Here is a 24,669-nt window from a genome sequence, read left to right as displayed (position 1 = left end):
CGAGGCCTGGGGAGGAAAGACTATTTCTAGGGTATCAGGCTCAGCTACAGGGAGCTGAAGTAGGGCAGGTAGGAAAGGGACTAATGACCCCCTGGTGTTCCTCCCACCCTGGCTTGACAAACTTTGGGGATGCAACTGTGCTGGGGTCCATCCTGCCTCCCAAGCCCTGCAGTCTCAGCTGACTTGCTCTGGGCCTGACCCCCTGATCTGTATAACATGCTGGCAGAGTCTACCTGCAATAGATGGGCTGTGAGAGTCTGGTGACCAACGTCACCTTCACCATCTAGTGGCTACACAGTAGGTAAGAATCTCACTCATGAACCTTTTGAAATGCAAGTCCCCTGGGCCATCACCCATAGGGGAACTCCAGCTCAGAGAGCACCGGACCTCAAGCTGCCAGGAAAGGAATGAAAGACCCTTGGAAAGGGAAAGGATGAAGCGGGACAGCATGGGTGAGGGGCTTCCTAGCTATATGGAGAAGAAAGGCTTTGGTAGTGGAGGGAAAGAACACAGCTCTCAAGCTGGGAACTCTAGAACCTCTCTGGCCACATTCTCTAGGGCGTCTTACTCATGGGCGTGGCCTACGGTGATTCCCTTGCTCCAATCCTTTCTCCCACACCCTTGGATCCCTCCAGACTTTTGCACTGGAGGTTCCTTCACTTGGGAAGGTCTAAAGACTGCCTTCTTGGAATTTATTAAGCCTGAGTTGTGTGCCTAGAGAGTGCCTCCCTGATCTTTTTAATTCAGTCTCCGGCCCCTGTCACTTCATAATCTCATTATTCCTCTCAGAGATGGTAATATATGGCTCATTATCCATGTCCTTCCCCTTTGGGAGGGCAGCCATGATGTCTGGAATCTGTGTCTGGGATTTGGCATATGCCTCCTAGATGGCTAGGTGGAGATTCAGTTGGGACTTTGTTGTGTGCCTAGGCTTATTGGGAGGAGGTCTCTCGAGGGCTCTGAGGGTCTTGACAGATGGTCCCTCAGGCACTGCAAACATGGAAGGCCACTGTTCATACTCTGTTGTCCCCAGCTCCTGGCTTCAGCTGCTTCCAGGTGACCTGGTTCCTGCTTGGCACCTCCCAAGGCAGGAGACAGGATGGGTGAAGTTTCCTGATGACAGGAGGCTAGAGGTGAAGGAGCACAGCAGAAATGGCTGAGCCAAGAGAGGAGAGAGTCAAGGCCTTTAGAAGCTGAGAGCTCGTGTCCTGTCCTGCCCACTGACAGCATATTCTCCCTGGGCTTATTCACTCACCACTGCTCAGAATCCTGCCTGCCCCAGTGCCTTTTGGAAGAACTCTCCAAACATCCAACAGTCCAGTCACATCATGCCTGGGGGGTGGGGAAGTGCTAGAGCTATGTCTTCATAGGTGTGGTCAGGCCACATTGCTAAATACCAACCAGCAATTACTACGCATCAAGTCCGGACATCTTGGAGGCAGGTAAACAGTCTCAGTCACTGAGACTGAGGCTTAGTGGGTGGAGTCTTGCTTGTTCTTTCATTTCCCTGGTCCTGTTTGTCTGCTGACCCGTATCTATCCATTTGCTTATGATAAACATTTACAGAGCATCTGCTGTCCCTGATTGACTGGATGGAACTCATGGGCTTCTGTTCCTCAGCGGTTCCAGCATCTGGCGGGGACCTTCAGGTAAGGTAAGACTTGGCAGGGCACATGAAGATGTGGTGAAAGGCAGGGTGTGGGCGTGCTTCCCAGAGCAGAGCCTTGAACGGAACAGCATCCCAGGCCCAGCTCACGAAAGGGTAGGGACACTGGAGAAGACAGGAACTGGAGGAGGTGTAGCCGCAGTTGACAGATGGGGGACATCAGGGCCAATGGTGGTGCTGAGGCTGAGCTCTGTGACTCCAGCAGTTTGAGGAGGAACTGGAGACCCAGGACTGAAACCTGCTCCCACTGCTCAGTCTCCTCCCCCAAGAAGCAGAGCAGCAGTAAAGGCAGGGGTGGAGGAAGCCCAGGGCAGCACAGGTAGCTCTGAGAGGAGCTCCAGGAGCTTCATTCCACTCAGGATTCATCCCTGGTTTCTTTATTTTCATGTGTGGTCTATTAATATGGCCATGTGTGTGCACCTGCATGGGGTGTCTTCCACTATCCCTCTCCACCTTGTTTTTTGAGACAGGGTCTCCCCCTGAAGCTGAACCTCACCAGTTCAGCAAAACTAGCCGGCCAATAAGCCCCAGGGAATCCTGTCTCTTCTGGTTTTTTACATGGATGGCAAATACTCTACACCCTTATCCCTCCGCATCCTGCTGTTCCTGTTATAGGCACCACTCGGGCAGGACTCTAAGCAATTACCCAGTCTGCCTGTGTCCCATGCCCACGCTATACATGGAGCAACTAGGCTCAGAAGAACTGTGCTCCACCAGTATCTTGCAGGGCCCTCCCCAGCTGGGCTGTCTGGTGTCAGACACAAGCTGCTCCTTAGGACCTCTAAGGGCACAGGGGCGCAGCAGCAGCCCTGGGACCTGCTGTAGCGCTTCACACATGGGCTCTCTGGTCTCACCCGGCCAGATGAAGCAGCCAGTTCTCGACCCCACCCAGCTACTGCACAGTCACCTGGTTGTCCATCATCCAGGCTGCCAGGAACCTAGCAAAGGCAGAGCACTGGGACACCATGCGCAGGAAGAAGCATCTGCCCGGAATGTGGAGGTTTCTGGGGCTCAGGGCTGGGGTACACTATCACAGGAATGTGCCACTTCATGCCTCAGAGGCACCTAGGCCAGCAGGAAGGCTCTACCTTCATTCTGGATACCACCTTACTTCTGGAATCTTCTTTCTGCCTGAGATCAAATACTGCCAGACCCCAAAACCAGGACTCTGTCCCCACCCTTGTCCTGCAAAACAGCCTAGAGCCACCACTGGGACCTGCCACCTCACCCTTCAGTATCTGATTGAGGAAGCTCTTAACTCTGCCTAGTTTGGCTCTTTTTCCCAGTAATTTTCCTTAATTATTTAATCTCCTGTTGTTTTATGATCTCACATATTTCCTATACTTATATATAGTAAAGATGTATAACATGAAACATCATGTGGTGAAAGGCAGGGTGTGGACGTGCTTCCCAGAGCAGAGCCTTGAACGGAAGGGAGAGAACAGCATCCCAGGCCCAGCTCACGTAAGGGTAGGGACACTGGAGAAGACAGGAACTGGAGGTGTGGCTGCAGTGGACGGATGGGGATATCAGGGCTGATGGTGGTGCTGAGGCTGAGCTCTGTGACTCAAACAGTTTGTTGGAGTAGGTGTGGCCTTGTTGGAAGAAGTGTGTCACTGTGGAGGTGGGTTTTGAGGTTTCCTTTGCTCAAGCTACTCTCAGTTTGACACTCAGTTCACTTCCTGTTGTCTATGGATCTAGATGTAGAACTCTCAGCTCCTGCCGGGCGGTGGTGGCACACGCCTTTAATCCCAACACTCGGGAGGCAGAGGCAGGTGGGTCTCTGTGAGTTTGAGACTAGCCTGGTCTACAAGAGCTAGTTCCAGGACAGCCTCCAAAGTCACAAAGAAACCCTGTCTCAAAAACAAAACAAAGCAAAAAAAACCTCTCAGCTCCTTCTCCAGCATGTGTGCCTGCATGCCACTATGCTTCCCACTATGATGACAATGGACTAAACCTCTGAAACTGTAAACCAGCCCCAGTTAAATATTTTCCTTTATAAGAGTTGAAAATGGAGATTTCTGTCCCACCTGGTCCCACAGCCGTTTATACCTAAATAAACACACAATGCTATATTAATTATTAAACTCTTGGCCAATAGCTCAGGCTTCTTATTGGCTAGCTCTCTCTTACTTATTAACCCATTTCTATTAATCTATGTATCGCCATGAGGCTGTGGCTTACCCGTAATCCAGCATGTTACTCCTTTGGCAGCATGGCATCTCTTGATGGCCTCCCCCCCTCCCCATTCTGCTTGTCTGATAGTCCCACTTATCCTTCCTGCCTGGCTACTGGACAATCAGTGTTTTGTTCATCAACCAATAAGACAAATATATATACAGAAGAACTTTCCCCCATCAAAGAGGTGCTGTGGTCATGGTGTCTCTTCACAGCAATAGAAATTCTAAGACAGTGGTTTTCAGATCTACTTGTTCACAAATGCCATCCATGTATCTCAATTCATTTTTGGGAAGAGCACAGAGCCACAGTGAGGGTATAATATGGGTGTCAAACATCAGCTTCTATCATTCTATCTCAGTGTGGTGTGTCTTTACCTGTTTCAAATGATCCACTAAACTCTGAAATCCAGAGACTAAAGACATGGTTGGGTGGTTTAGAGCCATTTCCAAAAAATCTGAATCTTGTTCCCAGTGTCCAGGGTGGGCAGCTCACAATGCCAGGGAATCTGATGCCTTCTTCTGGCCTCCTTGGGTACCTTCACAAATGTGGTGCATGCATGCATGTCACAAGCACGCCCATACAAATAAATAAAAATTGTTATGTAAATTGCAAAATCTAGGGCCATCAAGATGACCAGGGAGCTTCGGAAGGGCACTTGCTGCCAAACAATGGCATGGCTTCTACCCCAGAGACCCAGACGGTGGGAAGAGAACCAACTCCTGCAAGTTGTCCTCTGCCCTCCACACAAGGACAGTGGGACATGCCTGCCTCTCCAACATGCAAATAAATAATAAATATAACTATGTTTCAAAGAGGAAAAAGGGAGGGAGGCCTGTCTCAGGCCTCTTGCGCCCAGCACTGGGGTTCAGACTAGCACTACAAAGCCTGGCTTTAAAGCTCAACTAAGCCATCTTCCCAGTCTCCTAAATAATTAGAAAATTATTTTCTCCAGCTTTATGGGCTGGAAGTTCAAAGCTAAGGTGTGGGCAAGACCCTAGCTTCAGAGATAGACTGTCTCTAAAAAGAATGTGGAAAGCAATGGAAAAACACTGGGTCTCAACCTCTGGCCTTTGCATGTATGCACACAGATATCTACACACACACACACACACACACACCACATGTACAATAATAATTTTAAATTGTTTCCATGTAGTGACTTTGGATAGGTTAAAGAAAATACATTATTAAAATTAATTTCACCTGCTGTATTTTCACTTTTATTTTTAATTTATTATTAATGTATGTACATATGTGATATGTGTGTATGCAGGTACGCACATGCCATGACATTAGTGGAAGTCAGGAGAAAACTTTTAGGAGTTCTCTCTTTCCATCTTGGGATTTGGGGATCAAATTCAGATTGGCACAATTGCATGAAAAGAGCTTTTATTGACAGATGCATCTTGCAGGTCCTTTTTTTTTCTCCTTAAAACACAAACACACACACACACACACAGCCATATATATATATATATACACATATATATATATATATATATTTGTATGTTGGGAGGCAAGCATGTGCCACTGTCCTTGCATGGAGGGCAGAGGACAACTTGCAGGTGTTGGATCTTTCTTTCCACCATGTGGGTCCCTGGGATAGAAGCCAGCTCACTATGTTTGGCAGCAAATGCCTTTATCCACTGGGCCACCACACCCAGCTTCTTTTCACTTTTTAACTGGACTCCAGGAAATGTAATTTTTCATGGGAGGCATACCTAGTTTATCAAATTCTAGGCGCAAAACAGGAACTCAAAAATGTCTGCTGACACCAGGCATGGTGGCCCACACCTTTAATCCCAGCACTCAGGAGGCAGAGGCAGGTGGATCTCTGAGTTCAAGGCCAGCCTGATCTACAGAATGTTTCAGAATAGCCTGGGCTACATAGAGAAACCCTGTCTCAGAAAAAAAAGATGTATACATGTATGTGTATGTATGTATGCATGCATGTATGTATGTATGTATATATGTGTGCTCAATAAATCCATGAGCTAAGGGCTAAGGATATAGTTTAGTACTAGGGCACTTCCCTAGTCTTTGCAGGACACTGGGCTCCAGGTCTAGCATTGAAATACATAAAGAGATAAGGAGGGAGGGAAGGGAAGTTAGAAGGGAAGGGAAGTTAGAAGGAGTGAAGGAATCAGTAAGATGGGCCTGGTGGAGGATGCCTGTAGTCTCAGCACTTAAGAGGCTGAGACAGGAGAATCAAGAACTTGAGGGGGATGCTGGGCGTTGGTGGCGCACGCCTTTAATCCCAGCACTCGGGAAGCAAAGGCAGGCGGATCTCTGTGAGTTCGAGGCAGGCTGGACCGACAGCCTCCAAAACAACACAGAGAAACCCTGTCTCATAAAACCAAAAAAAAAAAAAAAAAGAACTTGAGGGGGCTCCTGTCAAAAATAAATCAGTTCATTTGCTAACAAAATATTTTCCTAATTTTTGCCATTTAAAAATGAAGTGACAGCCTTTGGGAAATGACTGCAGGACATGAATCAGGAATGCTATAGTCTTTGATTTCAATATGAATTGATTATATTCATCGCGACTAAGTACCTTCTTTCAAACAGAAAGATCTAAAATAAAATACAATGAAGCACCTGAAGTAATGACTTAGTATATTAAGGCAAAACAACAGCCCCACGCTTAGACTTAAAAGTCAGCTGTCCTAGCCACCGGGTTGCCTCAGATGTAGGAGTGTGCCAGTCTGAGCACTGGCTGTGCTGACATCATGGCGATCCTCCTCCATGCCCTAGGCACTGGTTGGGAGACAGGTCTGGTTTCTTAGTCCCCGTGAAAGCTACTTCTCCAGGATGAACAAGCTACAAAGAGGTCCAGGGACAGCACCTCGGTGTCTACAGCTTTGCATCCCCTGATCCGTGTGATCCTCTTACTCACTTCATAGAGTTATTCCTGCCATAATATAAAACTGTGGGGAGGGCTGGAGAGATGGCTCAGAGGTTAAGAGCACCGGCTGCTCTTCCAGAGGTCCTGAGTTCAATTCCCAGCAACCACATGGTGGCTCACAACCATCTGTAATGATATCTGGTGCCCTCTTCTGTCCTGTTAGGATACATGCAGACAGAACACTGTATACATAATAAAGAAATAAATCTTTAAAAAAAAACTGTGGGGAATTTCAAATCCACAAAAACACACCGCAAAGAAGCTTCCACACGCACTGCCTACCCCCCAAACCCCCAGCAAGTCATTCTCTTTCACAGATTCTATGGAGGTTATCTTGAAGTAAATCTCTAAAAGCATTTCACTTCAAATGTAAATGTTTGAAGAGATATCTCTAAAAATATCTTTAATTGTATGTGTATGAGTATTTGCCTGTATGTATGTATGTATGTATGTATGTATGCGCATCCCGATGCATGCCTAGTGCCGGCAGAAGTCAGAAGAGGGCACTAAGTCTCCTGGAACTGGAGCCACTACGTGGGTGCTGGGGACAAGGTCCTTTACAAGAGTAGTGGGTATTCTTAACTGCTGCACCATCTCTCCAGCACCCGCAAAGGGCGACTCCCACTGCTGCGTCTACTCTCTATGGACACCAACTGCGTCTGTGCTGCACTCGTTCCTGCACCTGCTTCAGAAGCAGATGCACCTCCTGCAAGGAGAGGTGTGCTCCTGCTGTCTGTCATATGGGCGGTGGGCTGTGCATCCCGGTTGAATATCTGACAAGCGTAGCTGCTCTACCTGATGTGGGGCGTCCCTGGGTCCACGTCTAAATTGTGATGTGTAAAAATCTGGATTTTTATGACCCCGGCCCATTCTCTGTACCTCTTTCCTTGGCACATAACTGATACTAAAAGTCCTTGACTTGGTTAACTAAAGGAGTGTGTGTGTGTGTGTGTGTGTGTGTGTGTGTGTGTGTGTGTGTGTTGTTTAGTTTTATGTCAACAACAAAAGCTCAGTCACATGAGAGGAGGGAACCTCAATTAAGAAAATGTTTCCAGGGACTGGAGAGATGCCTCAGCAGTTAAGAACACTAGCTGTTCTTCCAGAGGACCCAGGTTCAACTCCCAGCACCCGCATGGCAGCTTACAACTGTAACAACTGTAACTACAGGTCCAGGGGATATGACACCTTCACACCAATGGGCATAAACTAAAAGTTAAATAAATTATTAAAAAAAAGAAAAGAAAAAGGAAATGCTTCCATAAGATCATGCTGCAGGTAAACCTGTACAGCATTTTCTTAATTAGTGATTGATGGGGGAGGGTACAGACCTTTGTGAGAGATGTCATCTCTGGACTGGTGGTCCTGCATTCTATATGAAAGCAGGCCAAGCAAGCCATGATGATCAAGTCAGTAAGAAGCACCCCTCTGTGGCCTCTGCATCAGCTCCTGCCTCTAGGTTCCTGCCCTGCTTGAGTTCCTGTCCTAACTTCCTTCAATGATAGACTATGATTTGGAAGGGCAGGTCAAATAAACAGTTTCCTCTCCAACTTGCTTTTGGTCATGATGTTTTATCACAGCAATAGTAACCCTGAATAAGACAGTATGTATATAAAAATATGTGTGTATACACACATATATGTATATACACACATATATACATACGTATAAAAAATACATATACATGTAAATACATAATACACACACAAACACATAATTAGTGTGCAAATCAGGCATGCATCCTGAAATTGGATTCTCGACTGCCTTTAGTATAAATTTTAGAATATTTCAGAAACTTCCCTTGCCACACTAGTATCTATTATACTAGTTATCTATTCAATTCCAACACTCAGGAAGAAGAGGCAGGAGAATCTCTGTGATTTCAAGACCAGCCTGATCTACATCAGGAGTCCCAGGCCAGCCTGGGATATACAGAGAGACCCATCTCAAAAAAAGAACTTGTCAGGGCTGGGCGGTGGTGGTGCACGCCTTTAATCCCAGCACTCGGGAGGTAGAGGCAGTCGGATCTCCGTGAGTTCGAGGCCAGGCTGGACTGACAGCCTCCAAAACAATACAGAGAAACCCTGTCTCGTAAAAACCAAAAAAAAAAAAAAAAAAAAAAAAAAAAGAAGAACTTCTCAGGAGCTGAGGAGATGGTTCTGTGGGTAAAGCAACTGTTGAACAAGTGTGAAGACAGGAGTTTGCACCCCCAGATGGGGTGCAATGGGGGAAGGAAGATGCCTGACATCAGCCTCAGGCCTCCACTTGCATGTGCACACACCTTTGCCCAGGCATGAGAATGTACATGCACACCACACACACACACACACACACTCCACCAGAAAAAAAAAAAAAAAGAAAAGCAACTGAGCATTGCACTAGCTTTTGCCTATGTGGTTTGGTGCCTCACCTCTAAGAACAGAATGAGGTAGAGATAATGGACTAGGTCATGAAAGGCATTCTTGTGTTCTGTGGGGAATGACCCCAGGGAAGCCACCCACTAAACAGTCAAGACACTGAAGCAGCCCTAAGACAGGTGCTCACAGTAAAGATCTGAGGCCCTGCCCACAGTCTAATGAATGAGTCACCTTGGAAGATGTCAGAGCATATGTCAGAAATGCTGGCACATGTCTATAATCAAAACACTCTAGACACAGAGGCAGGAGGGTTAGAAGTTCAAGGCAAGTCTTGACTACATGAGACCATGTCTCAAAAAAATTAAAAATTAAAAAAAATTAAAAACACATAAGAGTAAAACTCCTATGACAAAGCCCAACACAGCTGCTCCAGGTTCCTGTGTACAGTATGTCTAAAGGTCTTGGCAAGCCAAGCAGATATTTACGTTTTATAGATAAGGAAATTCCAGCTCAGAGAAGGTAAATGAAAATCCCAAGGCTGCATAGCTGGCAAATGGCAATGCTAGGCTCTTAAGTACTCCCTTTGTCCGTGTGTCTTCAGTGGTCCACCAGCGCTGGCTCCATCGGCTTCTCCATCCTCTCTCTGCTGGAGGCCCCAAGCTTGGGTCCAGAGAACAGGACATTCTGTGCTGGGCTCAGCCACAGATAAAAGCCCTGGGATGGGCCTGGGAACAGATCCTGCCAGACCCCAAAGCCTGATACCAGGGTGGCGTGAACAATGAATGATTAAGCATTACATTAGCTTTTCCTGGGGAGCTGTGAAAAATGTCTGCTTGCCTAAGACAGGGCACAAAACAGACTGGTTCCACCCAGGTCTAGCTTGTGAACCAGTGACTTTACTTAGCTTACTGACAGAGAGAGGAAGAATTACTTACAGGAGCGAAGGTGATCACGATCCCCAAACACTTGTGTCACAGAAAAGTCTTAGGCCAGCATGGATGACTACTGTCCTGTGGCTGTTCTTAGAGGTGAGGCACCCTTCCATCTTGTATACACTCTCGTGCCTCCTCTGGAGGGTCAGGGGTAGTTGGGGCAGACTTGCTTATGCCTGGAGGGGAGGAGAAGGACAGAGTTGCTGGGATCTCAGATGAGGGCCTAATGACCGTTCCCATCCCTTCCATCTATAAGAGGTCTCAGACCCCTTCTTGACGGTCTCTTGTGCATAGTAACAACTTATCTGATAAAGATGGCAATGGCTACCATGCTTGGAGGACAGCAGTCCACCAGTCCCAGGGACCCTGGGGACTCATCTCCACTGTAATTGGATAGTTGCCCAAAAATGAGGCGGTCTTATTTTCTGCCCTGTTCTTCCCTTTCCTCCCTCCTTCCTTTCTTTCGGCCTCTTTCCCTTTAGACAGAGTCTTATGTTTGCCCAGAATGGTCCAGAACTCTCAATCCTCCTGGCCTCTGTCTCCTAAGTGCAAGATGCAGGCTAGGATGCTAGGCAAGCCCATTCCTCCTGCTCCCGTTCGCTATGGTTCTGGACTATAGAGGACAAATGCAGGACTTGGTGTCCTTTGTGAAAAGCATGAGAAAATCCAGACTGGGGCTGCAGTGCAGTCAGTAGAGGCCCACCTAGAATGCACAAAACCCTGGGCTCCATCTATGTTGAATGTCACAGAAACTGGGCCGTGTGGTACATGCCTGTCATCCCAGTACTTGAGCAAGGAGGAAAGTAACTCATACATGTTTGAACATTCAGTGTTCTTTTTTTTTCTAAATAGTCCTATTTAAAAAGGAAGAGCCAAGCATAATGGCACACAAATTTAATTCCAGCGCTCGGGAGGCAAAGGCAAGTGAATCTCTGTGAGTTCGAAGCCAGCCTGGTCTATAGAGTGAGTTCCAGGACAGCTAGAGCTACACAGAGAAACCATGTCTTAAAGGAAGGAAGAAAGAAAGAAGGAGAAAGAAAAGAGTATGTTACTATCAAAAATGGAGAAAAAATCTGGCTCATAAATCAAAGGCAACTGAGGCATAAATGCATAGAAAACAACACATTTTAGCTCAGGAGTGTCAGCTACCTGAGATAGGCCAGCAAGTCTTCTCTCTGGCTCTAAGGAATTGAACCAGCCATAGTAGATAAGTCAATAAAGCCATCAGCCAGTGAGTCCCCTCTCCCTAAGAGAGAAGCTGTGTTCCTCCAAGCAATGGGGAAACTCTCTGTATTCCACTGAGACTCATTCTGTAGAATTCACCAGTGGTTCCCATCTCACCCATCAGGAAACTCCCCTGTGGCCAACTAATTTTCACTTTGTTTTTAAGTCTAAACCCCTCCTGGGAATGCCTGTGAAACAGCTGACCGGCTCAGACTGGTAACTGCTGGCTACACACGGAGGCCCAGCTACAGGGTGTCTCCTCTGAGACTGGTTGAAGACTCTGCTCCTAGCCCCAGCAAGCCCCTTCTTGTCCCAGTGCCTCTGGCACACTGGGGAAGTGGGCACAAGGCCAGACTGGCCCACAGCAGGCCCAGCTGGGCCCCAGCAAGCTCTTAATTATTTTTTCTTGTTAATGAACATCTCAGAACCTCTGGCCAGTTCCTCTGGGAAGACCCTGGGCCAGATGTCACCATGGAGAAAGAAGGGACGTGAGGAAATGGGTTGCAGGAGCAAAGCAAGACTTCCTGCCTGCTTGTGGGGGAGAGAAAGCGAGGGCACAGAGCAGGCAGTTAGGTTCACAGTTACAAGGGCAGGGCTACCAGGTAGCCATGTGGGCTCAACCACAGGCGAGATGCTTGCTGCCTCTGTCGCCTTCAGTAGCTCAAAGTGTGCTTCCACACTGCTAGCTGAGCTGCATCCCCAGCCTGACACTCTTTAAGTCTCATGTCTATTACTGTTGCCATCAGTGAAGCATTCTGAGCAATTCTGGGCGACTGCTGGTCACTGGGACTCATGAGACCCACCATGAAGATGAGGAAGCCAAGGCTCAGAGAGGTGCAGTCGCTGGCCCAAGATCCCAATGGGGACATCTGTGTCTTCTCCAATCTTACCCTGATACTAAGATGAGCAGTGAGCGAGTAGGAGTTCTTCCCTTGTTCCCATTACTTGATGTGCTCCCAACTCTGTGAGGTCTCCCTTGCTGTTGTCCCCATTTTTTTTCAGACAAGGAAAAGTGAGGCACAGAGACCTTAGACTGCTTTTCCAAAGTCCTCCAGGAGGCAAGCCTAGATTTGAAGCAGGGAGGGCCACCCCATCTCTGTGTTGCGATGCTCACCTCTCAACATATCCATTCTTTCCATCATGTCCCAGCCTCCCTGTTCTCTCCCTGCCAGTTCCAGCTTTGGAGTTCTGAGCTTACCTCTTCCAGGCCAAGACCACTAACGAGCTCTTGGCCACTTGAGGCCAAAACCACAGATGCTGGACTGGCTTGGGGGAAGTACTTGCTTCCTTCAAGTCTGCACTGGCAGCTGTGGGTCACAGGGTTCCCAGGGCAGGAGCTGAGGACAGTGATGGGGTCACTTGTAGACAGGAGCGGCTCTGGCCTATGGGAGCTGGCCCAAAGCCCTGCTTCCTTCTGCCTCTGTGTCCATTCTTGTTCAGACATAGTTACCTCCTCAGCCTGGTCTCCTTCCCCAGCGGAGTTAGTCCTTCCTTTTTTTCTTTTTTTTTTTTTTTTTGGTTTTTTTTTTTTCGAGACAGGGTTTCTCTGTGGTTTTGGAGGCTGTCCTGGAACTCGCTTGGTAGTCCAGGCTGGTCTAGAACTCACAGAGATCCGCCTGCCTCTGCCTCCCGAGTGCTGGGATTAAAGGCGTGCGCCACCAACGCCCGGCTCCTTTTTTTCTTTTGAGTCACTGTGTAACAGTCCTGGCTGTCCTGGGACTCACTCTGTAGACCAGGCTGACCTCGGCGCACACAGAACCTCCTGCCTCTGCCTCCCTAGTGCTGGGACTAAGGGTGTGCACCACCACCGCCTGACTCAACGTATTTTATCAAGAGTCTGCTTTAGCCAGGTGATTGATGGTGGTGCACACCTTTAATCCTAGCACTCAGGAGACAGAGGAAGTCAGGTCTCTCTGAGTTCAAGGCTATCTTGTACCAGAATGAGTTCCAGGACAGCCAGAGCTACATAGTGAGACTCTGTCTCAGAAAAACAAAACAAAACAACAAAGAGCCTACTGTATACCTACTGTTCTGTAGACTCATCAGTGGATGACCCAGTCTTAGTCCTGAAATAGAGACCAAAAGTTGATGAGACACCCTTGGAAAACACAACTTCACTGAGTGGGTAAATAGAGCAAGGGCATGGAAGCTGAAGTCTGGAAGATGATGTGGAAGAATGTTCAAGATAAAAGAAATGGTGTGGACCAAAGGAAAGTTTGGTGACTCAGTTTGTATGCAGGACCTTCTGCCTGGGTCTGGGAAAGAAAAGCAAGCAGCCCCTGGCCTCCCTCCCAGCTCTCAGGAGATCCCAGCCTTGTGTGCCCCAACCAAATTGTCCCTGTCTGTGGCAGTACTTTGAGCCTCAGAAGTCTTGAGCCTCTTGGGAGTTCCAGGTAGTCATTATGGAGTGTTCTGTCCTCTTCCTGGACTGTCTTGTTAGGGGCAGTCACTACACCAGTTAGCGCTTCTATGTTCCTAGTCAGTTAATGTCTCACCTCGAATCCTATCTCCACGAGAGCACATCGGCAGTACTTGTCAAATGGGATGATACATTTTTATTTGGGGTTGATTTGTTGAGCGGAGCAGGGCAGTTGGTGAGGTCTTTTTTTGTTTGTTTGTTTTTGTTTTTGTTTTTCGAGACAGGGTTTCTCTGTGGCTTTGGAGGCTGTCCTGGAACTAGCTCTTGTAGACCAGGCTGGTCTCGAACTCACAGAGATCCTCCTGCCTCTGCCTCCTGAGTGCTGGGATTAAAGGCGTGCGCCACCACCACCCGGCTAGTTGGTGAGGTCTTAACCCCAGTCTGCATATTTGGGGACAGGGACCTTGTTTGAGGGACTCGGCAAGATACATGATCGGTACAGATGGGGGGGGGGTGGATGGATGTATGGATGATGGAATTAACCAAAAACAAAAAACCAGCCAGCTCCTTTCCAAAGCAGTCATTCAACTCTTCTGGTGCCTGCAACCTTGGGGCGGTGTGCCACACTCTAACCTGTTGTAAGCCTCAGTTTCCCCTCTGTCGTTGGGCTGGGACTACCGACTACCCACACAGAAAGAGGACACCAGGAGCAGGCCCAGTATCGTCAACACCCAAAAGGCACCCATGGAATCCCAGCCGACCACTGCCTGACCCTCCACCCTCTGCCCTAGCTCACTGAGCCGCCAGCCGCCCCACACCCTCCACATCCCCTCCGCCGCTTACGCTCCCCTCCAGGCTTTACCCTCACCCGAGCACCGCGCCCCCCCCCAACGCACGTGACTCCCACCCTCCCTCTCGCCCCGCCCCGTCATCCCAACGCGGCCTCCCGTTGGTCGCATCGGAGCGCCCCGCCTCCGGCCTGGGCGGAGCCGAAGCGCCCCGCCCGCCGCAGATCTGGCTCTGGCGTCTGGCTAGTACGCGACGGCCCGACCCGGCTAGCGCGCGGGCGGAGCCGTGCAGCCAGGCGGCTGCTGGCAGATTGTGCCGACTGTGGGCCACGACATGGTGAGCAGGACCGGCCAGGACGGGCGGATGAGGGGGAAGGGACGCGCCGGATGGACCTGGGTGCGGCGCTGGCGGGTCGACGCCGCGCGCGGGCGGGGGCTCTTTGTCCTCCGCAGCGCGTTTGGGACAAAGAAGGAGGTGGGGGGCGGAGGCTGCTCGGTGGGGCGTCTTTCCCTCTCTGCGACCCACGGGTTCTGCGTCCTGCGCCGATCCTCGGGGCTGCCCGGAACACTCACTCCCAGCATTGACAGTATTCCTGGCAGCGTCCCAGCGTGGCCAAGATGAGATCAAGGGGGATGGGGGCCCAGGGAACATCTGGCGTCCGCTTCGGCTATGGGGAAACTGAGGCCGAGCCGCAGCGTTTGGTCCCAGGTCTGTCTGTTGGACAGTGACTGCGCGGCGTGGGCTTAACTCCTAGTCTGCCCTGTTCCCCCCCCCCAAAAAAAAAAACCAAAAAAACAAAAACCCGGGTCAGGCGGACTTGATTTGCCTTCTTCAGCTGTGGTTTCCTCTGCAGCTGTCGCCCCCTGAACGGGCCCCTGCTTCCCTCACTCCTCGCCTTGCTCCTTTAGAGTGGGGGAAACGCTGCGTCGCCTGGCACCGCGCCTGCACGCCGCCCGCGCTTTGCACGCGGGAGCTGCTGGGGCGCTTGTCATCGGTGTCTGGTCCTCAGCCCAGGTCACCTAGACTAGCTGCTAGGAAGGGGTCAGGCACGATTCACTGCACACAGCCTCCAGGAGAGAGGTCAGAGGTCAGGTAGATGACGTTTTAGAACCAGGCTGGAAATCAGTTTTTTTGGGGGGGGGGGCAGGCTGCCTGGATTGAATAGCTGCACTTCCATTTTTAAATCTGTGTGACCTTGGATAGCTGACTTAACTTCTCTAAGCCACATTTATTTGTCAAGTGGGAAGAGTAATAGCTCAACTCTAGAATTGTTTTGAGGCAAAAATTTTGGCGAGATCTACATGAGATGTTGAGCTCAAGAATGCAACACCCAGGAACTTTTTCAGTATCTGCTGTTACATCACTACCGAAGTTGTATGGCCAAATAGGACCCTGAAGAGTGCCAGGCAAGTGATTTACACAGGAGGGGCAGGATTCAGACCCGGGCTATGAGACTGCAGCTGACCTGGGGACAGTCCCCAAACTTCTCGGCCCTAGTTTCCTCTCCTGCCATGAAATCTGGCAGTGGGGTGGCATCTAGAGCATGTTTCTGGAGGGGAAGGTGGAGGGTAGGCGGACAGGAGGCACAGCCATGCTGGATGTTAGCTCTTGGATGGAAGAAGCCGTTGATGATGGTGCCTGTTGGGGCTTGGCAGAACAGAACCGGGGGCAGGAAATACTTCTGGGCTGGGGTCCCCAAAGAGGATACTTGGCAGGTGGCTTTGTCGGAAGGTGGGACAGTGCTGGAAGCTCCAGGGCATTAGCTGGCCCTGAAAACACGACACTGTTTCTGGCTCCCTTGGAGTGCCCCAGGAGGTGGAGGTTTCAGTAGGGTGACAGAGCAGTGTTCAACTGAGTTCAGCAGCCCTCATCATGTGCCCAGTTAAGTGATCAGGCAGCAGGGTGTCCCTAGAGGAGAGACTATTTGTGACATTGGGTCCAAGCCAGGCTCTGTGCCTTGGGAAAAGGGAGGTAGGTCATCAGGGACAGTTTGCTGTGGGTACAGAGGGGACTCAGATTGCCCTGTTGCCTGATATACACGCTGGACTAAGCATGAATGGTGGGGTGAAGGGTGAGTTTGGTGATCCCATGAAGAGGTAAGGGTAACAGAGACCCTCATCAAGAAAACCCTAGAGGAGAGTCTGAATTCTAGGAGACCCCTGCCCAGAGGTCACACTGTGTGTCATTTTGAGACTCAACAATTCTCAAGCATTGTAGACTAGGGTGACTGTGGAGTGTCCATGCCCATGCTGACCAGTGTTCTCCTGGAAGTTGTCACTGCTGTTGCCTCCAACAAGGGACATGGTATGACCTGTGCTCTAGCTAACCCTGGGCCTCAGTTTCCTTATCTGCAGAATGGGATGATCAAGGCAAGTAAAGAGGAGATAAGGTGGATTGGGGCATGATTGCTCTGGAGTGGTCCTGGGATTGTCCTCAAGTGGGCTGTGTTATGTCCAGACGCACGGGCCTTGGTGGATGAAATGGGGATCAGTGGTGTGCAGAAGGTTGTATTAGCCAGATGCAGGGCGTCCCAGCTTCCTCTGGACTCTGCTTCTCTGCTCCTGTCTATGAGTTTGCTCAGAGATTCGTAACCTGTAGGTGGTGACCTTTGGGGTTGAATGACCCTCTTCACAGGGGTCACCTAAGACGACAGGAAACACATTTTTTCCATTACTCTTCATTACAGTGGCAAACTTAAGTTATGAAGTAGCAACAAAAATAATTTTATGGTTGTTATCACCATGACCTGAGGGACTGTATCAAAGAATCATAGCATTGGGAAGGTTGAGAACCACTAAGTTCATGCTGTTTGGGCTCAGACGTGTTAGAGGTCACTGCCATGCCTTGCCCCCGCCTGAACTTGGCTCACATCCTCTTTCTCCAGAGGCTGCTGGCAGGCACGGGGGCAGAACCTGGAGTTAGGGGGCTGCCTCGGGACAAGGGTGGCCTGACTGATTCCCTTGAGATCAGGTCGATTTTAAGGCATCACCACACACCCAGGCTTGGGACACTCAGCCAGCCTTTCCTGGCACCCACTGTGTGTGAGTGGTACAGCAGTGGGGCATGACTGTGAACATGAGGGACACTGGCCTTTTCTTAGACTCTCTGGAGGCCACAGGTCAGGAGATAACAGCCAGGGAAACACTCCCTAAACCAGGAAACTGATAACAGATAACAGAGAGCCCTAGGCAAGAGTGTAGGGGGTGCAGGCTGGGCAGCATGGGAAGAGGCAGCATCTGGAGTCCTGGAAGCAGCCCCAAGAGTCACCCCTGGGAAAGTTACCAGTCCCATTAAGGAAGGAGGCAGCCACAGGACAGTTTAGGAAGCATAGGTGATTGCCAGGCTTCCAGCAGATGGTGAGACAACCTCAGGAGTCCCCCTTCTAAGGCCACTGTCAGGCTATGACCACTTCTCAGGAAACACTTGGTGAGTGAAAAAAGAAAGCAGAAGCCCATCAGGGCTAGGTGGAGGCCACAGGCAAGGCATGGGCGGCTGGGTCAGGGATCTATGCTCAGAGGTCAGAGCCATATACCTGGCTATGTCCACCTCCAGGCCTGGGGCAGGCACAGTGGACAGGAGTTTGAGGTCATTCCTGCTCTCCTGAGGTCCCTCTGGCTGGAGATGCTTATGCCTCAGTTTCCTCATTAGTTCCAGGACAGCTGTTTCCCTCAGATCATGGTACTATTGTTTGATTTTTCACTTGCTATCCCAGAGCCACCTCAGACTCCAAACACACTTCCCCTTCCTGACCAGAAGACAACGGGAGAAAGGACAGGTGGAGGCAGAACCATGGGTGTCCTATGTGGTCTGTCTGCATGGACTGTGGGAACTGATGTTGACAGGGTAGGTGCCAGGCTATGGAGCAAGCAGAGTAAGCACTCTTGGAACATGCAGCTCTGGGGATGGGGGAAGGCCAGGAGCTAGGTGGCCTTGCCAGGAAGGGAGCTTCCGTGGCTTTTTAGTTGGAGAGGCTTCCTTCCTGGAGTTGTTGTAAACTAGGTCAGAGTTTTTTCCTAAACCTCCATGTGGGTACCATTTGGGGCCAGGCTATTTTGTGTTGAGGTTTGGAAGCTGTCCTATACGTTGAAGGGTATTGAACAGAATCGATGAACTCTGGTATGGTCAGGTGCACGATTGCCCCCTGTTGAGACCTAGTGATCAAAGGTCAGTGAGTGGAGCATCCTGGGCAGGAGGAACTGTGGGGTCAAAGCCTGGACCTAAGAGGATATTGGAAGGCACAATGTAGGGAACTTTGAGCCGGAACTGGGACACACTGTCAGTCACCATAAGCACTTGGGCACATCCAGTGTGTTGATTGCAACAGTGGACAAGGAACCAGTTGAGTGGGACCCAGGCAGCTCAGACTCAGGCAGCTCAAACTCAGGTTAAAATCAGAAGCTGCTGCCCTACAGAGTCTGTGCAGGTGATGAGGGTGGTACTGCCTGGTCATGAGGCCTGCTTCCTGGATTCCCAGACACTTGGGGCATTGATTTCGCTGCCTGTGACCTCCAGGGGTACCTGACCATGGTAGCCTCTATGGTTGAGTGGGTTGAGTGAATCATTTTTAAGGAGATTATTGCTCAAGGATCAGTATTTATGTTCTATCTTGTTTGGAGGGAGAATCTTCCTGAACTATCTGCCCAATACGTGGATGGGAAGACTTTGGACATTTAAGGCTTGTTCAGCGGAGGTTGTGCCTGGCCTGTGCAGAGCACTCCCCTGGAATCTTCATTCCTCTAACCACACTGATGCTCATTACTGACTGGCATTTGTAAGAAAGTAGGGAACCTTGATACACTGGAGTAGCCTACTGGATTCGGCACCTGGGAAGCCATTGTAGCAAAATCCTGATCCTGAGTGCTGTGGAGGGCTGGGCTTTGGGGTACCACTTAGAGTAAGCCCTGGACGTTTGAGAGGGAGGCTGGAGTCCAGATTCTACAGGCCTTGTGTATCCCACAGCCTCGTTCTCCTTTGCCACTCAAAACCTTGTCTACAGATAAGGACTGGGTTCTGTGATATGGAGTTGTCTCAGCTGTCTGTCCTGGCATCACCCCTCAGCATACCTGAACCCAGCTGGCACTCACTTCCTGTTGCCACTCTTACAGGTGATGCCCAAGGTTCTCCCTCCCTCTTGCCTTCCAAGCCCTACCAGTACTGTTCCACTGCCATGAATGCTTTTCCCTGCCAGGGTGGCCTCCCTGAAGCTCACCTATCCATCCAGTTAGCACCACAGCACCTGGTCCCCTGTGCTTCTGATGTGACCATACCTGGACAGACAGAATGTTGGCCTCTTGGTAATCTGGCTCCTGTACTAAATGGCAAGCTATGCACAGACAGGAGCCAGCTACCCCACCCTTCCTGCCTTCTCCAAAGCTTTCCCCAGTACCTAGGTCTTTCAGGAGCTGCATTACTTTTGCTTGCCTGCCCTACATTTACGAGCTTCCTGAAAACCAGGTCTTCACAGATCAGCAGTGGCTCATAGGGCAAAAAGCTGTTGGCTATTATGACCTCTCACCTGTTATCTGATCCCCCACAGGAGCTGATGCTGTTTATCTGCTTTTGGATCCTTCCTCTCTAGCTTCCTGGATCAGTGGTTACTGTACACATATTGGTGCTGTCTAGAGTGACCACCTCCATGGTGGCTAAGGCTCAGAAGGCTAAGGCCTAAGAATCATGAGTTTGAGATAGCCTGAGCTACAGAGTGAGACCGTGTCTTAAAGACAAACAGAAAACAACCTCAACTGTCATGGTGCCCATTTCCCTTCCCATCAGAGTGTCTTACTGACAGCGGAAACACCTGGGTGTCAAAAGTAGCTGGGGGAAGTAGGCTGGGTGAGCATCTGGGCACAGTGAAAAGGCAATCCCGTGGTTGTCACAGAGTTGTAGGCCGGACCAGTTGAGTTCAAGAACTTAAAAACAGACCCCAGAAAGGGCCACCGGGTGACTGAGTCTCCTGCAGAGCCCCTATATAGTCTTTCCTGACTTTGTCTTTCAGGACTGTCCTGTGCAGCCCGAATTCCAGCCTCGTTGAGCCAGCCACACCAAGAACTTTGCACCAGAGAAGCCCCTCCAAGCACTAACCATGTCTATTATGGACCACAGCCCCACTACAGGGGTGGTCACGGTCATTGTCATCCTCATCGCCATTGCGGCCCTGGGGGCCTTGATCCTGGGCTGCTGGTGCTACCTGCGGCTGCAGCGCATCAGCCAGTCGGAGGATGAGGAGAGCATCGTAGGTGATGGCGAGACAAAGGAGCCCTTTCTACTGGTGCAGTACTCTGCCAAGGGGCCGTGCGTGGAAAGAAAGGCCAAGTTGATGACCACCAGTGGCACAGAAGTGCATGGCTGAGCTGGGCTGCGAAGGCCCTGGTTCCGTTTGCAGCCAGCCCAGAAGCACTGAGAGGGCAGAAGCAGACATGATGCTATATGAGAGGGGTTGACACTTGCTGGCATGGTCTCTTCGGGCTTCATCATCGCATGCACTGACTGCGGGTCCCGGCTGTCCTGGCCTTCCTCCTCAGCCTCCTGGTGGGGCTGCCCATTGCAGGCAGTGGGCAGGCCTGACCTTGCTCATGGCCCCTTAGCGCTTTTGTTACTTGAATGTTTTAGCTGAGCCTGTTTTTGATGGAGCTACTACTGTAATGTGTGAACTAACCAACCTGTGAACTGTAAATAGGCCCAGAAGCACGTGCTTAAGCCTTTTTGCTGATTTTTAAAACTACCACATAGAGCCCGTGGGACTGGCTTGATGACTGTATTCATGGTGGGCTGAGGCATGACCATGGAGAGTCTTTGACTGGTCAGACCCCAGGTGCCCTTGGCAGGGCTCACTAAGGTCTTATCTGTGTGTATGGAAAGGAAGTGAAAGGCTAAGCAGCTGGGGTGCTTGGGTGATTTCTGCTTGGTTAGTAATGGGTAGAAGAAAGACCACACCCCTTCCCTTTGATCGCTTCAGCTTTGTTAAATAGCAGTGTGTGCAGATGGCAGTCACTGCAAGGAAGCTGCTGTACTTGTTTGGAAGCCTGTGACGGACAGACGGATGGACGAGTCCCCGTTGAGTCCCGAGGGCTGCCAGGCAGTTTAGCGGAGCAGTCTCTTGCCCTTTGTTCATGAGCATGCCCAGCACATCCCTTCAGCACAGGCCTTGCAGAAACTGCTCTGGTCCTCTGGAAACACCAGAGCCTATGGTGGCTACTTGAAGTCTGAAACCCAGTTGGCCCAAGCAAGCAACGTTTTGTTTTTGTATTTAATATTTTCTGCACTGGAGTGGGGGTGGGGGATAGGGTCGACTGTTTTCCTCCCACCTCTTCACAAGTGAGTTTCCTTTCCTCTCCAGTGACTGCCACTGGCTGGGTACTGGGTTTCACTTTGATCCTCAGAGCTTTGTAGACAGAGCTCCCTGACCCAGTTGTAAAGGCACTATGTGTCAAAGAAGATCATTTCTAGTGTGCATGTATGCATTTACAGCAGAGTCACCAGGAGTTCAAATTCAGGGCCTGGCTCATAGGTCAGGGAGCCAGAAGCATGTGTCTCCCAGATATCCTTTAAGTCCACGCCTATAAGCTTAGATGTTATCCACCACTCTAAGTGTATTCTAAACCATTCTGATTAAAACATAAGTGTGTTCACATCCTTGGTGATGACTAGGTGGCCAGCCCTGGCTTGCGTGGCACACTGGAGAGCAGCATGGGCTGGAGACAGCTTTAAAGTGTGTGAAACTAATCCATTCTCTGGAAACCCAAGGGGGGAGTTGTAGGGAACACTTCTTTTTAGCAGTGTATGCCTGCAAAGAGAGCTGTGGTCAAATATTAAGTTGAGGAGAGACAGCTATAGGGAAGGCTATTTGTGAAGGTAGGAATAAGACACTTCTGGTGGGCTGCTGCAATAAGAACACCTTAAGAAACTCCTGGATCCTGGAAGAGGTAGTAACGGGTGGACTGGCCATGGGCAGAGGCTGCTTAGGCTGGCTTGGATGCGTGTTGGACCTGGAAGCGGTGTCTCTTCAGGCTAGGAGGGGAACAGGAGGTATGAGAGGAATCTGCCCTGGAGCTGGCAGAGGCTGAGGGTTTTGACCCATCCCCACCCCACTTCCAGCTTTCTACCTCTAATTCCCCTTGCAGCCAGCAGCCTATACACTGCTGATCTTTTCGCTCCACCATCCATTGATCCAAGAACATCGTGGATCTATGCTTTCGGTGTGAGCCTGGCTCCTAGAAATGCTCAAATCACTCCACTGTCAGACACAGGTTGCAGCTTTCACTATGCCAATGACATTTTTCTTTTTTTCAGACACCACATTCTTTTTTTTTTTTTTTTTTTTTGGTTTTACGAGACAGGGTTTCTCTGTATTGTTTTGGAGGCTGTTGGTCAGACACCACATTCTTATCAGTTATACTTTTGGGGTGCTTCCTGTCTCCTCCCCAGTTGCCAGTGATGTCTTGGCTTTTGAGTCAGCCCCTCAAGAGTGGGATGAATTGCTGATTAAGTTCAGGCACTGTGGGGCGCTGGTAGAGGTCTTAGGGAGAAAAATGAGACACCTATAGAACTAGTGAACTGTCCTTGTTTATCTCTGGCTGTACACCAGGGCATACACTCCACAGTTAATAAACTCTGACCTCTTCAGATGCTTTCTCAATAGTGCAACCTTTGTGGTGAGGTCTTCTGGTGAGTAAGAAGCCAGCCTCTCATCCTGGGCAGGAACCCGGAGGCTCAGCCACTGAAGCAAGGACTGACTTTCCTAGATAAATCTTCAAATGGACTGTGCTAATGTTATGTCTCAAGCTACCAAGTTTGTGCAATAAGTGGGAAGGGAAGGGATGGCATTCCTGATCAATAATGCTGAATGACATTCACGTTCATTTTCTAGACCACTGAGAAAAATCTTTATTTACAATAAATTTCAATAAAATTTGCATAAATATATTCCCAATGTACAGTTTTTACCTCTGATTCCTTCATCTCATTCAAAAGTTAGTCTGTCCTGTTCTCATGCTTCCTCTCTGATGCCAGAGTGGAGCTTGTGGTAGAAGGTTGGGGGGTGTCACCAGGTAACTTAGAGTGGTTGGGGCGAGCCTTTTCCAGAGGGGCTGGTTCCTTAGCTCCACCCTGGCCCTCCAGCTCCTTCTCCATAGTGGCCACAAGGATCTTGAGCCATGTGTGCTCAGGGAGGGGGGTCTCTGAGGCACTGGCCAGCTCTTGGAGCTCACGGGCCTTCTGCACATACAGGGCCTGCAGTTTCTGGCTGTGGCGACGGAGCAACCTATGCTGTTGTTCCAGAGCACGCTGCCGGCGTAGCAGGCGGTGCCCATCCCTGCGGGCACTAAAGAGCCGGCCCTCTACCTTCTCCTGTGTACGGCGTAGGCTGCTCATCTCAGATCTTAGCTTCTGCATGGTAGTCTCCACTTGAGAGATGTGTTCACGCTGCAGGACTGCCTCGTTCTGGACACACTCTTGGGTAGGAGGACTGATGTCAAAGTCCTGAGGGGCCGAGGCAGGGTCTGAGTGATGCAGAATGAACCTCAGCAGATTTGGAAGGGTGATGGGGAGGTCTCCAGGGTATTTCACAGTTAGGTCCTTTCTAGAGAGGAAGGAAAAGTCAAAATTGAAGGTCTCAATAAGCACTTGATTTCAGGCTGGCCACTCTTAACCAAGAAAAGATGCTGAGTTCTTAATGAAAAGAAGTGATGCCCAGGCAAGCAGTTCTCTGTGGAGTTGGGTGCCCCAGACTTGCACTGCAATTGTAATGTAATTTGACTTAAAGTGTTTGTCTGTTCCTGAGGACAGAACTTAGGTATCTGTACTCATCTTTCACAAAGACAGGCAGGCTCATGCCTAAGCCCAAAGCCAGTGAATCACGGAGGAGGAAGAATGTGGCTACTCTGTCTGAGCTACATGGGCAGTGATCACAGTCCTGGAACAGGGCTGTCCTCAATTACCAGGGCTTTTAACAGTGCTCAGTAAAACTGAAAAAACAAACAAAAAGCCAGTAACAGCACACACTTAGTGCACAGTATCTATAGCATAAAGTGTTCTTGGCTGAGGAGGACTGTACCCCAGTCTGGCAACACTGGGCTCACACCTGGACAGATGCTACTAGTAAATAGACCAACCAAGGAACTAAGATGAATTAAGGCTACTTAGTCCTGATAGCACAGACAGAGTCCCTATGTCTTTGTTCCATGCTCTAATTCAGAAAGGTCCTTTTCAGAATGTCATCTACTTGTCCACACAGCCACCAAAGTTTCTCTCACAGGTATGTT

The 24,669-nt window shown here is 49.8% G+C and overlaps 2 protein-coding genes and 1 pseudogene across 3 annotated transcripts in view; 2 read left to right on the top strand and 1 right to left on the bottom strand.

The window, feature by feature from the left end:
* LOC101832579 overlaps positions 1 to 1,802 on the top strand; it is a 45,640-nt pseudogene extending 43,838 nt beyond the window's left edge.
* Positions 1,803 to 14,610: 12,808 nt separating this feature from the next.
* Snn (stannin) lies at positions 14,611 to 23,332 on the top strand. Its single transcript, XM_013124019.3, has 2 exons — positions 14,611 to 14,746; positions 20,406 to 23,332. Exon 2 carries the CDS (start codon positions 20,493 to 20,495, stop codon positions 20,757 to 20,759), a length of 267 nt encoding a protein of 88 aa, XP_012979473.1. The 5' UTR covers positions 14,611 to 14,746; positions 20,406 to 20,492; the 3' UTR covers positions 20,760 to 23,332.
* Txndc11 (thioredoxin domain containing 11) overlaps positions 23,269 to 24,669 on the bottom strand; it is a 52,976-nt gene continuing 51,575 nt past the window's right edge. For both annotated transcript variants that reach the window (XM_021235607.2, XM_005084578.4), the window contains one exon: positions 23,269 to 23,987. In XM_021235607.2, coding sequence (XP_021091266.1) covers positions 23,381 to 23,987 — 607 coding nt within the window. In that variant the 3' untranslated portion in view covers positions 23,269 to 23,380. The remainder of the gene's footprint in view (positions 23,988 to 24,669) is intronic.

The sequence above is a fragment of the Mesocricetus auratus genome, unplaced genomic scaffold, assembly GCF_017639785.1.
Source record: "Mesocricetus auratus isolate SY011 unplaced genomic scaffold, BCM_Maur_2.0 Super-Scaffold_100007, whole genome shotgun sequence".
NCBI classification, from domain to species: Eukaryota; Metazoa; Chordata; class Mammalia; order Rodentia; family Cricetidae; genus Mesocricetus; species Mesocricetus auratus.
Note: the sequence above shows the minus strand (reverse complement) of the source record. Positions and strands in the feature narration are given on the sequence as shown.